The sequence below is a fragment of the Anabrus simplex genome, chromosome 7 (assembly GCF_040414725.1).
Source record: "Anabrus simplex isolate iqAnaSimp1 chromosome 7, ASM4041472v1, whole genome shotgun sequence".
NCBI lineage: Eukaryota > Metazoa > Arthropoda > Insecta > Orthoptera > Tettigoniidae > Anabrus > Anabrus simplex.
In genome coordinates, this window is record NC_090271.1 from 57,040,538 (window position 1) to 57,056,625 (window position 16,088).

The 16,088-nt window shown below is 45.5% G+C and overlaps 1 protein-coding gene across 1 annotated transcript in view; it reads right to left on the minus strand.

Annotated features, from left to right (window-relative positions):
* Window positions 1-1,228: 1,228 nt before the first annotated feature.
* The window catches only part of LOC136877691 (uncharacterized), a 61,262-nt gene continuing 46,402 nt past the window's right edge, over window positions 1,229-16,088 (minus strand). Inside the window, exon 2 of the mRNA XM_067151902.2 lies at window positions 1,229-1,566. Within this exon, the coding sequence (XP_067008003.2) occupies window positions 1,229-1,566 (338 nt within the window). The remainder of the gene's footprint in view (window positions 1,567-16,088) is intronic.

A 16,088-nucleotide genomic window follows, 5' to 3' on the forward strand; every position in this document is an offset into this window, starting at 1 on the left:
TTAAGAACAGTGTCCTGGAGCGTGAGATTTTGGGTAGGGCGAATACAAGCGGAAAGGAGGACCAGTACCTCACCCAGGCTGCCTCACCTGCTATGCTGAACAGGGGCCTTGTGGGGGGGGGATATGAAGATTGGAAGGGATAGACAGGGAAGGGGGAAGGAAGCGACCAACCCAGGCGGCCTCACCTCTCTTATGCTGAACAGGGGCCTAGGTGGGGATGGGAAGATATTTTTTTTACTAGGGGCTTTACGTCGCACCGACACAGATAGGTCTTATGGCGACAATGGGATAGGAAAGGCCTAGGAGTTGGAAGGAAGCGGCCGTGGCCTTAATTAAGGTACAGCCCCAGCATTTGCCTGGTGTGAAAATGGGAAATCACGGAAAACCCTCTTCAGGGCTGCCGATAGTGGGATTCGAACCTACTATCTCCCGGATGCAAGCTCACGGCCGCGCACCTCTACGCGCACGGCCAACTCGCCCGGTGATAGGAAGATTGGAAGGAATAGACAAGGATGAGGGAAGGAAGCGACCGTGGCCTTAAGTTGGGTACCATCCCGGCATCTTGCCTACACGAGAAGTGGGAAACCACAGAAAACGCCCTCTACTCACTTGGGTCCCGTTCAGGTCATCGTACCACTTTTCAAATTTCGTGGCAGAGCCCGTAATCGAACCCGGGCCTCCGGGGGTTGAAGCTAATCACACTAACCATTACACCACAGAAACGAACAATATTCGTTTATCATGTTGCAATTTACGTGGTCAAATATACAAGAGTCCATCCTGGAAGTTGCTTTCCGTGGTTCCCCTCTTCTCCTCCAGGCAAATGCCGGGATGGTACCTAACTTAAGGCCACGGCCGCTTCCTTCCCTCATCCTTGTCTATCCCTTCCAATCTTACCATCCCCCACCTAGGCCCCTGTTCAGCATAAGAGGTGAGGCCGCCTGGGCGAGGTACTGGTCATCGCCCCCAGTTCTTTCCCCGACCCAATGTCTCACGCTCTAGGACACTGCCCTTGAGGCGGTAGAGGTGAGATCCCTCGCTGAGTTCGATGGAAAAACCAACCCTGGAGGGTAACCAGATTAAGAAAGAAAGAAAATATACAAGAGGACAGGAACGCTAACTTGCGAATGCCAAATAAATAAATAAATTAATTAATTAATTAAAGAAAGAAAGAAAGAAAGAATCTCTACCATCACATGGCGAGAACTTCCAGGATATATGCACTTACCTAGTATCCATTGTAAGCCCGATAGGCCACATTATTGTGACGTCGTGAAGGGTAGTCTTTATAATGAGGCGGAGCCGCGAATCCGGGCCCAGAACTGAATTCAGAGGCACTGTCGAAGTCAGCACTGTATCCTGTGTGCACAGCGTGAGTGTGGTGGTGTGGAGGAGGCCTACAGTACTTAACGTAACTGAGCAGCCCAGGCAGGAGGACTGCCCCCAACACCAGAAGCTTCTTTATGAACAACACGCCTAAAAGTGTAGGCACCAATAAGGCCTTGATCTTGAAGGCGAGAGCCAGTGGCAGCAACAGAGCGAGCTTCTTCTTCTTTCCGCGGCCCTCTGAAACAAGGCATAGTAACAATCGTAAACACAGTACGTCATAGCAATTCGTTCCGTAACGTAAGGTGGTGCTTATTGTTTTAAGAGGAAGTTCAACTAACTCTAATCAGGACGAAAAACGGGAGGAGTCCAACTCTTCGAAAGTGCCACGAAGGCCATGAAAATGAGACACTCCCTAGGATGGAAATGAAATGTGGGGGTTTGGGAAAATCAATAAAAGTACTTGGAATATGGTGTTAAAAGAGGAGGAATATAAGAAAGGTATGTTAAGGATCTCCGTGAAAGTAATGGAGATGTTGGTGTCGACGAAATGAAATTGGCAGGACTCAAACAACACACGCTCCTAAGTTAAGAGCCCCTCATGTTTTGTGATTTCCTGTATTTATTTTGTATCAGTGAATGCTGTCTCACTTCGGCCCGAGTCCTTGGTTGAATGGTCAGCGGTTAAGGTCTTCGGTTCAGAGGATGCCGGGTACGGGAATTTAATCGTGTATGATTAATTCTTCTGGTCCGGGGACTAAGTATTTGTGTTTGTTCCAACACTCTCCTCTTCACATTCAGACAATACACCACATTACCAACCACCACAGAAACACGCAATAGTGATTACATCCCTCCACATAGAGTTGGCATCAAGAATGGCATACGGCCAAAAACAGAGTCATGTCTACATGTAGAACATAGTTCGCTCCCGCGATTCCCCACTTGTGGGAAAAGTGGTAGTAGAAGAAGAAGAATGGTGATTCACTTAGATGTATGCTCACATGCTCCAATACCTTTGAAATGTAGAAATAATTTCTATAATTAAATCCGTGGTAGCACTTCACTAACGGGGGTGCATGTTTAGGAATAGCCTACAAAAATGACGTGAAACGATATCTGAGAGATCTTTGCTTTATGCTTGCCAGGTACCCACCAAATCTCCCCCAAAATTATTCTTACATATATAGAATAAAACATAGACTATGCAAATGTATGAATTGTGGCCATTTTCTCTGTTTCTACTGAGCGAATGTGATGGAGAGCAGGTTACTATTGTGTCCGAGAGAACTCGCATCATGTCTGGGCGCAGGGCTACCAAACAGACGAGTTTGTAACTGTCATGGTGTGTGCCGGATGCGAGTACTGTATCCGTGATTCAAGTTTTGTCTACCAGAGGTCTGTAGACCGCTTCGTGGGTCTAACCTGGGTATTTTTGCTTATCCCACTGATCTCTTATATATGGATCGCTGATGGCAGCTCTCCGCTGCAGGAGAAAGTACGCCAAGTTGAGCGCGCAGTCCGCCATGTTGGTGTACCCATCCTAGAGCTCTCCTTATGGGGAAGCAATGATAATATAATCAATTTTAAATCACAATTAATGGCGCATTGGAATAATTAAAATATAGGGACATGTTAATTCAAAGCATAAGGATATTGGGAACACTGACACGTCATTCCGAGGTCAGTAAATCTCCGGAATAGCAATAAAAATGAGTGTATAATTAACGGCCGATTAATATTAACTTAGGTATTGAATACATGCAATTAGCGATCAGTAACGCAATACCAGTGAAAAACAGTTTCTGGAAACATTGCTGTAAATTGTATGCCACGAAATTATGCATTCTTTTTCGTATTTTGAGCCAAATTCTCAGTTTTTCTTTTTATTCATACAAAAATAGCCCAATTCTTCCTCTTTCAGAAAATGTTTTTTTAGTCATTCCGGCTTGTTTAAAGCTTGTAGAAGCCATTTAATATGAGCCCGCAGGCCCACTTCTCCTATAATGGCATAATGATAGTTTACTGTGTATTATTCGCTGGATATTTAAGTATTTCGCGGCGTATTTGCCGTAGAAGTACACCTGGGCATGCTGACAGTCACTTGTTTACTACGTAATGAATACAATTACGTTGTGTTAGGAAATATTTTTATTTGAACTGACGGAGAGAACGTTGTACCTCTTCCAAATAATACTCGATTTATATCTGCCACACATGTATACTTTGATAGTTTAAGTATATTATGTACCGTATTTCTATTATTATTATTTAGGAATTCGTATTTGTGTTAATCGTTGTAGTACAAGCATGGCTCCCTTGTTTGTTTATATTTTACTAACATGCAGAAGTAACATGTGGTTTCAATTCAGCGAGTGAAATATCTAGTGATTTTTCATTGATGTGTTTCATCTTAATTCCTTTGTAAATGTGCGATTTATGGCGTAGAGTTCATAGTGCGTCGTTTTAGTGTTTAGAAAAGTGGTAATTATAGCGTTAACCACGTGAGGTCTAATCACGCCACCGTAACGCTTAACTGATATGTAAACACATCCAAATATTACAAATATATAGTGATACTTAACACTTTTCATACAAAAAGGAAAGGATATATTCCAAGGGAAGAGCATTTGTCACCATCTTGAATAATTTAAATCAATTAATCATAAGGAGCACACTTAAATCGGGATTTAAAAACACTCCGTAATGCTCTTCTTATGGAAGACAACCTTGTTTTGCCCTACACCAGCTGATCGCTCATGCTTGGCCGGTAGAAATATAGGGAGCGACCTCTATATCTGTTTGTTTGCTCGAAGGAACTAAGCATAAACAAAGCAAGCGCGCTCCTCATGGTCTACTGCACCGTGCGCTTGCTGCCATCTTACTACGCTAGTCATCTTCTATTCGGCTTACTGCTACCCAAGCTACCAGCCATCCATGTATAGAGATCAGTGGCTTGTCCCTAGACCTATGGTGTAACCAAAGGAGAGCAATGGTCTTGCAACGCCGAAGATGGCAGCCTAGTGTAGCGTATTCTGACGTCGTGCGAGCCACGCCATTTTGGATTCCTAACCCACCTTTTGCAATCCCCTTAGTAAAGTTTTAGCAAATATATTAATTATAGAAACTGTATCGCGCAGCCTATAGATAATTGTTACATTCCCCCTAACTACTTGTCGCAGTGTTTGGATTAAGGCCAGTAGTACTACGTACATACCTGTCCTACGTCTTTCCCGTGGCACAGTCAAAGAAAAGCTGAATGTGTTATTGCGACATTAAACAGCTGTCTCTGTTTGATAGTTTAAATATATTATGTATCGTATTTGTATTATTTACATTTAGGAATTCGTATTTGTGTTAATCGTAGTAGTACAAGCATGGCTCCCTTTTTTGTTTATATTTTACTAACATGCAGAAGTAACATGTGGTTTCAATACAGCGAGTGAAATATCTAGTGATTTTTCATTGATGTGTTTCATCTTAATTCCTTTTTAAATGTGCGATTTATAGCGTAGAGTCTTCAGCGCGGAGGCTGGCTGGATCCCCAAACAGCACCAAGCACCAACAAAGGTTAAGCAAAACCGCAGAAACTGATGGCGGCGTTGTAATAAGGCATGATGAGGAGTTAGGCAGTTTGCCGTTGCTTTCCTCTCTGAGCAAGAAAGTGCTATTGCAGCATGGCCGATCCCACGAACACTTCAGCAGTTTTCATACTGCAACAGGTATAAGTGGACTGAGACTTCGGTAGAAGCTACACTTTGTTCTGGCTTGTGCCATGAGACAGATGGACTAGTACTTTCTTTAACAGGGAATAGCAACAAACTGGCAATGTTGTTGTTGTTGTTACTGTTTGAGTCATCAGTCCATAGACTGGTTTGATGCAGCTCTCCATGTCACACTCTCCTGTGCTAACAATTTATTTATTTCTACGTAACTACTACATCTACTCTAATCTGTTTGCCATATTTATACCTTGGTCTAGCCCTACCGTTTTTATCGCCTACACTTCCGTCAAAAACCAACTGAACAAGTCCTGGGTGTCTTAGGATGTGACCCCCTGTGGGTGGGGGCGGTAGAATAACACCCACGGTATCCCCTGCCTGTCGTAAGGGGCTCTGAACTTTGAAGCGTGGGTTGGCGACCACGGGGCCCTCTGCTGAGTCCTGGCATTATTTCCACTTACTTGTGCCAGTCTCCTCACTTTCATCTATCCTATCCGACATCCCTTGGTCAACACTTGTTCTTTTCTGACCCCGACGCTATTAGGTTTGCGAGGGCTAGGGAGTGTTTCATTTTCACGCCCTTCGTGGCCCTTGTCTTCCTTTGGCCGATATCTTCATTTTTCGAAGTGTCGGATCCCTTCCATTTTCCCCTCTGATTAGTGTTATATAGAGGATGGTTGCCTAGTTGTACTTCCTCTTAAAACAATAATCACCACCACCACCACCACCACCACCACCGTCTTAAGATGTGTCCTATCATTCTCTCTCTTCTTCTCGTCAAATTTCACCAAATTGTTCTCCTCTCACTAATTCGACGCAGTATTTTGTTTGTGATTCGAACAACCCATCTCAGGTGGTGGTGGTGCTAACACCACATTTTAGAAGCTTCCATTCTCTTCCTTTCTGAGCTAGTTATCGTCCATGTTTTACTTCCATACAGTGCCATGCTCGAGACGAAAGTCTTCGAAAACGTCCTTCTAAATCCTATATCAATGTTCAAAGTGAGCAAATTTCTTTTCTTAAGAAAGGCCTTCCTTGCTTGTGCTAGTCTGCATTTTATGTCCTCCTTACTTCTGACATAATTAGTTGTTCTACTCCCCTTCTTCTTCTTCTTCTTCTTCTTCTTCTTCTTCTTCTTCTTCTTCTTCTTTATCTGTTTACCCTCCAGGGTCGGTTTTTCCCTCGGAATCAGCGAGGGGTCGCTCAAGGCAGTGTCCTGGAGCTTCAAACTCTGGGTCGGGGGATACAACTGGGGATAATGACCAGTACCTCGCCCAGGCGGCCTCATCTGCTATGCTGAACAGGGGGGATGGGAAGATTGGAAGGGATAGACAAGGAAGAGGGAAGGAAGCGGCTGTGGCCTTCAGTTAGGTAACATCCCAGCATTTGCCTGGAGGAGAAGTGGGAAACCACGGAAAACAACTTCCAGGATGGCTGAGGTGGGAATCGAACCCACCTCGACTCAGTTGACCTCCCGAGGCTGAGTGGACCCCGTTTCAGCCCTCGTAACACTTTTCAAATTCCGTAGCAGAGCCGGGAATCGAACCGGGTCTCCGGGGATGGCAGCTAATCACACTAATCACTACACCACAGAGGAGGACTATTCTGCTCCAAAAGAAACCATGTTAATTTACTCCCTTTAAGACTTCATTCCGCTGCACTCCGTTGCTTTTGTTTTGGATTTATTTATTTTTATCCTGTACTCCTTACCCAAGACGGAGTCCATACCATTCAACAAGTTCTCTAGATTTTCTGCAGACTCAGATAGAATAACAATCATCATCATCAATGTCCCATTCCAGTCGCCCGGGTGTGGTTAAAAAACCTCCTCCACTCCTTTCTGTCCTCCCACTTTTCTTGCTCCATTACTGCCGCCACATCCAATCCAGTTTCTCTAATGTCCTTCCAAATCTGATCCATCCACCTTCTTCTCCGTCTTCCAACTGGTCTCTTTCCCTTAACTTCGCTTTTCAATCCCCTTCTTGGTGTGAAAATGGAAAACCATTGGAAAAAACATCTTCCGAGCTGCCGACAGTGGGGTTCGAAACCAGAATATCCCGAATTCAAGATCACAGCTAACTTGCTCGGTATGGTAATTACTGTTTTAAGAAGAACATCATCGGGTTCCGAAAATAACAAGAGTTGACGAGGGAGGTCGGATAGGAGAGATGAAAGTGAGGAGCCTGGTACAAGTACGTGGAAGCAATACCAGGAGTCAATTAAGAGCCCCGTGGTCGCCGAGTGACGCTCCCAAGTTAAAGGCTCCGGGGGCCCCTTTCAGTCGCCTTTTTCGACAAGGCAGGGGATATCGCGGATATTATTCTAGCGCCCCACCCACGGCAAATTCATGCGAGTAGCGGATATCGAGCTGACAAGGAGAAGCTTTATCCCGCACTCAAGGGACGAGCAAGGAACTAAAACAGCTGCTTTGTCCCGACCTCTACCATGCAAGGCTCGGACGATAGTAGAGGTAAATCTCAGATTTTTTATTTCCTCTCCTTGGATTGTGATTTATTTTCCAAAATTCCTTTTTGATTTTCTTTATCGTCTGTTATATGTAAACACTAAAATGGAGAGGGTACAAAGTGCAGCTTGTCTCACTCCTTTCGGAATTGCTGCTTCTTTTCCATAGAAACTGGCAACAACTAAAGGCCTTTGTGTGAGTCCTAGCAATTTCATTTCAGTAGCACCAACATCTCCATCCCTTTCTTACATCCCTCCTCTTGTAACATCATATTCCAAGTACTTTTATTCATCCCCCCCCCCCACCACACACACATTTCATTTCCATTGAGACTATCAGTCCCTCACCCGACACGGGGATGAAAGATCACGCGAGATGACAATCAAGTCATTCCTTGCACATGAATAAGTTCTATCAGTCTGTGAATGTGAAAAAGGAGAGTTTGAATATAGAGCTAGTTATTTGTTCAAGTGAAATGAATTCCAGACCTGCCTCCATATCGTGTACCTCAGGAAAAGAATGTAATTTTGAGAGCTAGATAAAAAAATTCTCCTTTCTTAACAGCCGAGTATTCAACCATACCTGGTTTGTTCAGGTCCGCTAAGATCAATATTACCTTGTTAGAAACTTTCATACATTTTCAAAGAAACTGGGCAAGTGATCAGTTTAAATAATGCAAAATGACTCGTTAGGTAGAAATAGCACATACAGTGAGATGGTGGTAGTGGTGATTAATGTTTGTAAGTTATTTGTTTTAACTATTTGTTTTACGTCTCAGCGACACTGGTCTTACGGCGACGATGGGATAAAAAAAAGACTGGGAGTGGGAAGAGAGTAGCGTGGTCTTAATTATGTACCCAAGCATTTACCTGGTGTGAAAATGGAAAACCATTGGAAAAACCATCTTCAGAACTTCCGACAGTAGGATTCGAACCCATAATGCCCCGAATGCAAGCTCACAGCTGCGCGACCCTAACCGCGCGGTCCACTCACTCGGTGTTTTAAGAAGAAACAACTGGGCAACCATCCTCTATTAACACTAATCAGAGGGAAAATGAGGAAAAGGTCCGACAGGGCGTGAAAAATGAAAAGACTCGGTAGGCCTCGACACCTAAAACCATCGGGTTCGGGAAAGAACAAGAGATTATTATTTTTTTTTACAAGTTGCTTTACGTCGCACTGACACACATAGGTCTTATGGCGACGATGGGATAGGAAATGTCTAGGACTGGGAAGGAAGCGGCCGTGGCCTTAATTAAGGTACAGCTCCAGCATTTGCCTGGTGTGAAAATGGGAAACCACGAAAAACCATCTTCAGGGCTGCCGACAGTAGGGTTCGAACCCACTATCTCTCGGATTCAAGCTCACAGCTGCGCACTCCTAACCTCACGACCAACTTACCCGGTAAGAACAAGACTTGACGAGGGAGGTCGGATAGGATAGATGAAAGTGAGGAGCCTGGTACAAGTACGTGGAAGCAATGCAGGAGTCATTTAAGAGCCCCGTGGTTGCCAACTGACTCTTTTACGACAAGGCAGGGGATATCGCGGATTTTATTCTAGAACCCCCCACCCCTACCCATAGGAGTTAAGGCCAAACTCATGCGAGGCGCGCTTATCAGGCTGACAGGAAGGATAGGCTTTACCCGCACTCAAGGGACGAGCAAGGAACTACAACAGCTTCTTTGTCCGATCCTCTGTCCTGCAAGGCTCGGCCGTTGGTAGAGGTCAGAACTGCTGCTAGAGAGACACGTGATTTACTTGACACGCTCAGTGATTGTGATTAAAAAGTCCATAGTAGCCTCTTCATGACACGAATGTGTGTGTCTGTTGTGCAGTTAGTGGACGAAGAATAACTGGACCTATATTTTCTTTGTATGCACTGACCTACAAACGATACCTGGACACCGTCTTGCAACCCTTCTTATGTATTGACTGAGGAAGAGAGAGGCTACACCTACTTTTATCAATTCGGTGCTACGGCCCATACTTCACGAACTTCTATGGCTGCAATTAGACATATACTCAGTGACCGGATGGCCAGCTCGTTCTCTAGATCTCACTATTTCTGGGTAATTTTGAAACAGAAAGTCTATCGGAACAATCTGCGTACGGCTGAGGCTCTGGAAAATGAAACAAGGAGAGTGATAAGTGAAATATCTGAAGACGAATTACGACACGTGTCACAGAATTTCCTTCGAAAGATCTGTATAAACGAAAATGGAAATAATTTTCAGTAGCTGCTATGTAATTAGATAAGTAAAATCATTACCTGATTTTCATTTCCTTCCTGTTTCTTCTAATAACGAGGCTGTTTCCTATTTCCCTGTTGTTGAGGAGAATAGCGACTGTCTCCAGCGGGAAGGACTACACATAACCATGCACATACATACGATTCCGCATTATTCTGAAATTTGGAAATGATCGCAACATGTACGACCCTCTGTGAAAAACATTTCTTCTTATAGAACTTTGTCGAGGTCACTCGTCCCGTATCTTAACAGCCTCTGATCACATCTAAACGGTAAAGGCGCGCTCGGCTCACCCGTAAGGACGTGGGTTCCATTCACCGTCAGGAAGTCCAAAAAATTTAAGATACGAGATTTTCACTTTCTGAGGTGCATATGGTCCTGAGGTTCACTCGGCCTACACCAAAAATGAGTACCAGGTTAATTCCTGGGGGCAAAGGCAGCTGGGCGTAGAGCTAACCACTCTACCCCATCAAGTGCCGATGTTTCGAGGAGTGGAAGCCTTTCAAGGGCCAAGGGCCTTCATGACCTGTACGAAGATGACTTTCCTTTTTTTCTTCTTTTTTTCTTTTCTTTGTCCGGTCACATCTAAAAATATTTTGTTAATATCCTGGTAACTCCGATATCCAATCATCACCCTCATGGTCATTGCTATATGCTGACGATGACCTACTCACTGCTCAGGAGCGTCAAGATATTCTAGAGCAGTTTCGCACTAAGGCGAATACCGGGACAGTTCTTAGTACAGGCCGCGGCCGCCTACGCACTCACCTTCTCCGTATCACATCTCCTGGCCTGAGAGATGGCGTAAGCGTCTAGGAGGCCCGCCGTCCCCTTCAGGGACTGAATAAAAATGTTTTAGTAGTAGAATGAAAGACTAACAGCACACAGACTTCGACTAAATACCAAGAATACTAAGTGCGTGGAGTGCGATCCGCAGACGAATGGAACCATTCAGATAGATGGCCAAGATCTCAACAAAGTAAAACAGTTCTTTGGTCAACGATGAGCGTGACACTATTCCAGACGCCCGTGCAAGAGTAAATACGGCCTGCATGAAGCTGCGGCAAACTACTGGTGTTCTCTGCGATCGTTGGGTACCAGTCCATCTGAAGTCCAAGCGGTACAGGACTGTTGCTCGCCCACTTGCTCTGTATGGCTTTGAATGATGGTCAGTAACAGTCAAGCACGAACAAGCACTTCATGTCATGGAGATGCGCATGCTTCGCTCCTGAATACTGGCGGGTATTTTTATTCGCATCCACCCCATCTGGAAGCCCAAGAAGACATGTGTTATATTCATCTTGTTCCAAGCGATGCGCTTAATAGAACCAAGAGGAGATTGGCTTGCAAAACAGCGGACCCTGCTCCGCTGCGTGACAAACGCTAAGAAGATGGTGAAAATTATGATGACCGTATATTAAACGTGAATAATCGTCTTGGTGTACCGTATATTAAAATAATACTGACCGAGATTGATAGCTGCAGTCGCTTAGGGTGGCCAGTATCCAGTATTCGGGAGATAGTGGGTTCGAACCCCACTGTCGGCAGTCCTGAAGATGGTTTTCCGTGGTTTCCCACTTTCACGCCAGGAAAATGCTGGGACTGTACCTACATTAAGGCCACGAACGCTTCCTTCCCACTCCTAACCCTTTCCTATCACGTCGTAGCCATAAGACCTATCTGTGTCGGTGCGACGTAAAAAAACTTATAAAAAATAATAGTGAAGTAAAAATGCACGATCCATTAACGAACTCACAGATCTTATTAGCTCTTATCGCTTAGTAACGTGACAAAAGAAGGCGAGTTCTTTTAAATTTTGGGTCGGTAGATGCAGAGTGTCCGCCTCTGTGGTGTAGTGGTTAGTGTGATTACCTGCCACCCTTGGAGGCCCGGGTTCGATTTCCGGCTCTGCCACAAAATTTGAAAAGTGGTACGATGGCTGGAACGGGGTCCACTCAGCCTCGGGAGGTCAACTGAGTAGAGGTGGGTTCGATTCCCACGTCAGCCATCATATCCTCGAAGTGGTATTACGTGGCTTCCCACTTCTCCTCCAGGCAAATGCCGGGATGGTACCTAACTTTAGGACACGGCCGCTTCCTTCCCACTTCCTTGTCTATCTCTTCCAATCTTCCCATCCCCCAACAAGGCCCCTGTTCAGCATAGCAGGTGAGGCAGCCTGGGCGAGGTACCGGTCATCCTCCCAGTTGTATCCCCCGATCCAGAGTCTGAAGCTCCAGGACACTGCCCTTGAGGCGGTAGAGGTGGGATCCCTCGCTGAGTCCGAGATAAAAACTGAACCTGGAGGGTAAACAGATTAAGAAGAAGATGCAGAGTGGGTCTCGGCTCACAAGTGGCCGCGGCTGGTCCGTGGTCCAACAGCTCTGCACTCTGACCGGCTAACCGAGCAGGGAAAGGGTGGCCACGGCTTCACCGTGGCTCTACGCCATTTGTCTTCGGGAGACGGGACAGGGCTGGACCTCACGGCTGGCCCCAACCGTCGGCTGTCTTGAGAATTGTTTTCGTGGTTTCCATTCTCCTGCAGTAAGTTGAATGCCAGTACAGTTCCTAGTATAGGCCACGGCCGCCAACCCCCTCACCTTCTCCGAGCATCTCCTTCACCGTAACAAATCTCCCGGCCTGAGAGACGGCGTCACCGCCTACGAGACCCGCCTCCCCCTTGCGGGGAGGAATGAAAACATTTTACTCGTAGTACTAGTAGTAGTGTAGAGCCTCCGTGGCTCAGACGGCAGCGCGTCGGCCTCTCACCGCTGGATACCGTGGTTCAAATCCCGGTCACTCCATGTGAGATTTGTGCTGGATAAAGCGGAGGCGGGACAGGTTTTTCTCCGGTTCCTCCGGTTTTCCCTGTCATTTTTCATTCCAGCAACACTCTCCATTCTCATTTATCAGTCATTAATATATCACTTAGGGAGTGGCGACCCCATTGACCCCGGTCAATGACTGGCAAACAGGTTGTAGGTTTTCATTTAGTAGTAGGTAGTAGCTGAATTTTGTAATTATATCAGCCATTATTATGTACCATGTGCCCCGTTAGCTCAGTACTTTCTACTTACAAGTTTCCCGTATGCACTTTTTTTTTTTTTTTTTTTTTTTTTTTTTGCTAATGGTTTTACGTCGCACCGACACAGATAGGTCTTACGGCGACGATGGGATAGGAAAGGCCTAGGAGTTGGAAGGTACAACCTCAGCACTTGCCTGGTGTGAAAATGGGGAAACCACGGAAATCTATCTTCAGGGCAGCGGACAGTGGGATTCGAACCCACTCTCTCCCGGATGCAAGTTCACAGCCGCGCGCCTCTAACCGCACGGCCAACTCGCCCGGTGTATTCACTATTGACGAATGGGATATCTAATAACTGATTTTCAAAGGGGCACTACTGCCTGCAGGTAGGTTACATCAGAATACGAAGAGATAACAATCCGACGGATATTTCCCAGCGCTATCCGTGTAATGCGCCCCGTTGCGCTAGTAAGTCTCGTTTTGGAACACACAGCAGTAGGCTGGTATCTGGTACTGTACGGTAGAACTACAGTTGTTTTCAACATATCGGCAATGGCTGATGTGTTCAGTAACGATGAACACACAGAATAATTGTGATCTATGGAGAATCTGGTCGGAATGCAGCCGAGCTGTGTGCGCAAAAGATTCCAAATAGCCGTAAGGCTACTATACACGCATTTCGCCCAACAGACTTGCAATTAAGAGCTAGTCGATCGTTCAAGGCACACACCAGCAACTCTTTTAAATGTTCCATACATTTCTAAGCTAGCCAAATTAACTTATTTACATAATCCTTTCCGCAATGTGTTCTTTGTTTCAATACTCTCAGGCCTTTTTTTTTTTTTGTTTTTTTGAAAAATTTCCACACCGAATGTTGTAAGGGCTTAGGTAAAACTCTGCATTGACTCACATTAGCGCTCGTAATGGTAGAAAAAGGCAAACTGCTAATCTAATTGACCGGATAACGATGATTAAGGAAAGGATTGTGTCCGCCACTGTGGTGTAGTGGTTAGCGTGATTATCTGCCACCCTCGGAGGTCCGGGTTCGATTCCAGGCTCTGCCACGAAATTTGAAAAGTGGTACGAGGGCTGGAACGGGGTCCACTCAGCCTCGGGAGGTCAACTGAGTGGAGGTGGGTTCGATTCCCACCTCAGCCATCCTTGAAGTGGTTTCCGTGGTTTCCCACTTCTCCTCCAGGCAAATGCCGGGATGGTACCTAACTTAAGGCCATGGCCACTTCCTTCCCTCTTCCTTGCCTGTCCCGTCCCAATCTTCCCATCCCTCCACAAGGCCCCTGTTCGGCATAGCAGGTGAGGCCGCCTGGGAGAGGTACTGGTCATCCTCCCCAGTTGTAACCCCCGACCCAGAGTCTCAAGCTCCAGGACACTGCCCTTGAGGCGGTAGATGTGGGATCCCTCGCTGAGTCCGAGGGAAAAACCGACCCTGGAGGGAATACAGATTAAGAACAAGAAGAAGAAGAGGAGGATTGTAACTTTTAGGAATAAATAAAGAATATATTCTCATACTTCATTATATTTTATTTGCCTAAAATTCATAGCTCATATCCCTAGGCCGTTTTCAACAGTGAGTTGCTTGCCTGAAGGGTTAGAACTGTGGATTCTATTTTTACATTTCCTATTGCATATTTCTTGCCCTTCTTTTCGTTTTTTTTTTTCTTCTTACAAATAACACTGAATATGCACACTGAAACATTTACCAACAGAAATATTAGCACATACCTTGCTGATGCAGTTAATGGAAATAATATTTACAAGTTTTAATGATTAATCTTGTTTTGAATTGACTTCTGCTTTCATATTAAGCATCCCATTGATAATTAGTGCACCGGGCGAGTTGGCCGTGCGCGTAGAGGCGCGCGGCTGCGAGCTTGCATCCGGGAGATAGTAGGTTCGAATCCCACTGTCGGCAGCCCTGAATATGGTTTTCCGTGGTTTCCCATTTTCACACCAGGCAAATGCTGGGGCTGTACCTTCATTAAGGCCACGGCCGATTCCTTCCAACTCCTAGGCCTATCCTACCCCATCGTCGCCAAAAGACCTATCTGTGTCGGTGCGACGTAAAGCCCCTAGCAAAATAATAATAATAATAATAATAAGTGCTTGCGGGATACTTAGGCTATAAGTATAACATACAGGACTGGAGAACCGCCTGGTATGGCCTTTACAAAGGTGAATCAATGAATTGTGGGTTTCATTATCTTCGTAACTGTGATTGTGAATAACACATGAAATACGAGGTCGGCTTCTTCAACCTCGGATGGGCTATAAAAAGAAATTTAACATAACAAAATGACTTTATCAGTAAATATTTAGTAGTTTCATACTTATTTTTCCACATAATCGCCAAAACGATTTTGGGCATTTGTCGTATCGTGACACCAGCTTTCCGATGCCCTCTGCAAAGAAGTCTGCCGCCATAGAGATGATATGCGTCAGGACAGCCTCCTGAAGCTCTTCATTTGTACGCCACAAATGGAGGTTTACGACCAGTTTACGACCAGTGAACTTTCTACAGCTATCGCAAACATTTCAAAGTCTTGCCTAGGATACCGGAAACTTTGTTCACGTTGGGTCCCAGCAACGTTGACAAAATGAGGATGGTTGCCTAGTTGTACTTCCTCTTACAACAATAATCACCACCACTGAACATCGCAAAACTCAGCGGATGGCGTCAGTTTCTCACGCGTTACCATAGTGAGGAAAAAGCAAAAAAGTGAAGTCATCAACGTACAGGCCATGAAGGCCCTTAACCTCGGTACTTGATGGGGTAGAAAGGTTAGTTCTATGCCCGGCCGTCTTTGCTCCCAGGATTTAACCTGGTACTCATTGTTGGTGTAGGCTGAGTGAACCTCAGAGCTATGTGCACCTCCGGAAGTGGAAGTCTCGTTTATTAAATTTTTGGACTTCCTGACGGGGAATCGAACCCACGTCCTTCCGGGTAAACCAAACAGGGCTTTACCGCCTCGGCCAGGCATACCCTACCATAGTGAGGAGGAAGAGTTAAAGTCTATCGTTACCGGCGATGAAACTTGGGTCCTGTATGACATTCCAGAAAACAAAGAACAGTCTAAGCAGTGGATGCATCCTTCTTCTCCAAACAATCCAAAAACAATTTAAACTGACACTGAGCGATAGGAAAGCAATGGCTACCTTTCTTTTTGGGAGGAGGGGAGGTTACCGTAAAAGTGTTTTGTTAGTGGACGTACAGAGCAGGAGGCTGTCGAGGCGCACTTTACCTCACTGGCGGCAGACTACTTTGCAGAGGGCATCGGAAAGAAATAA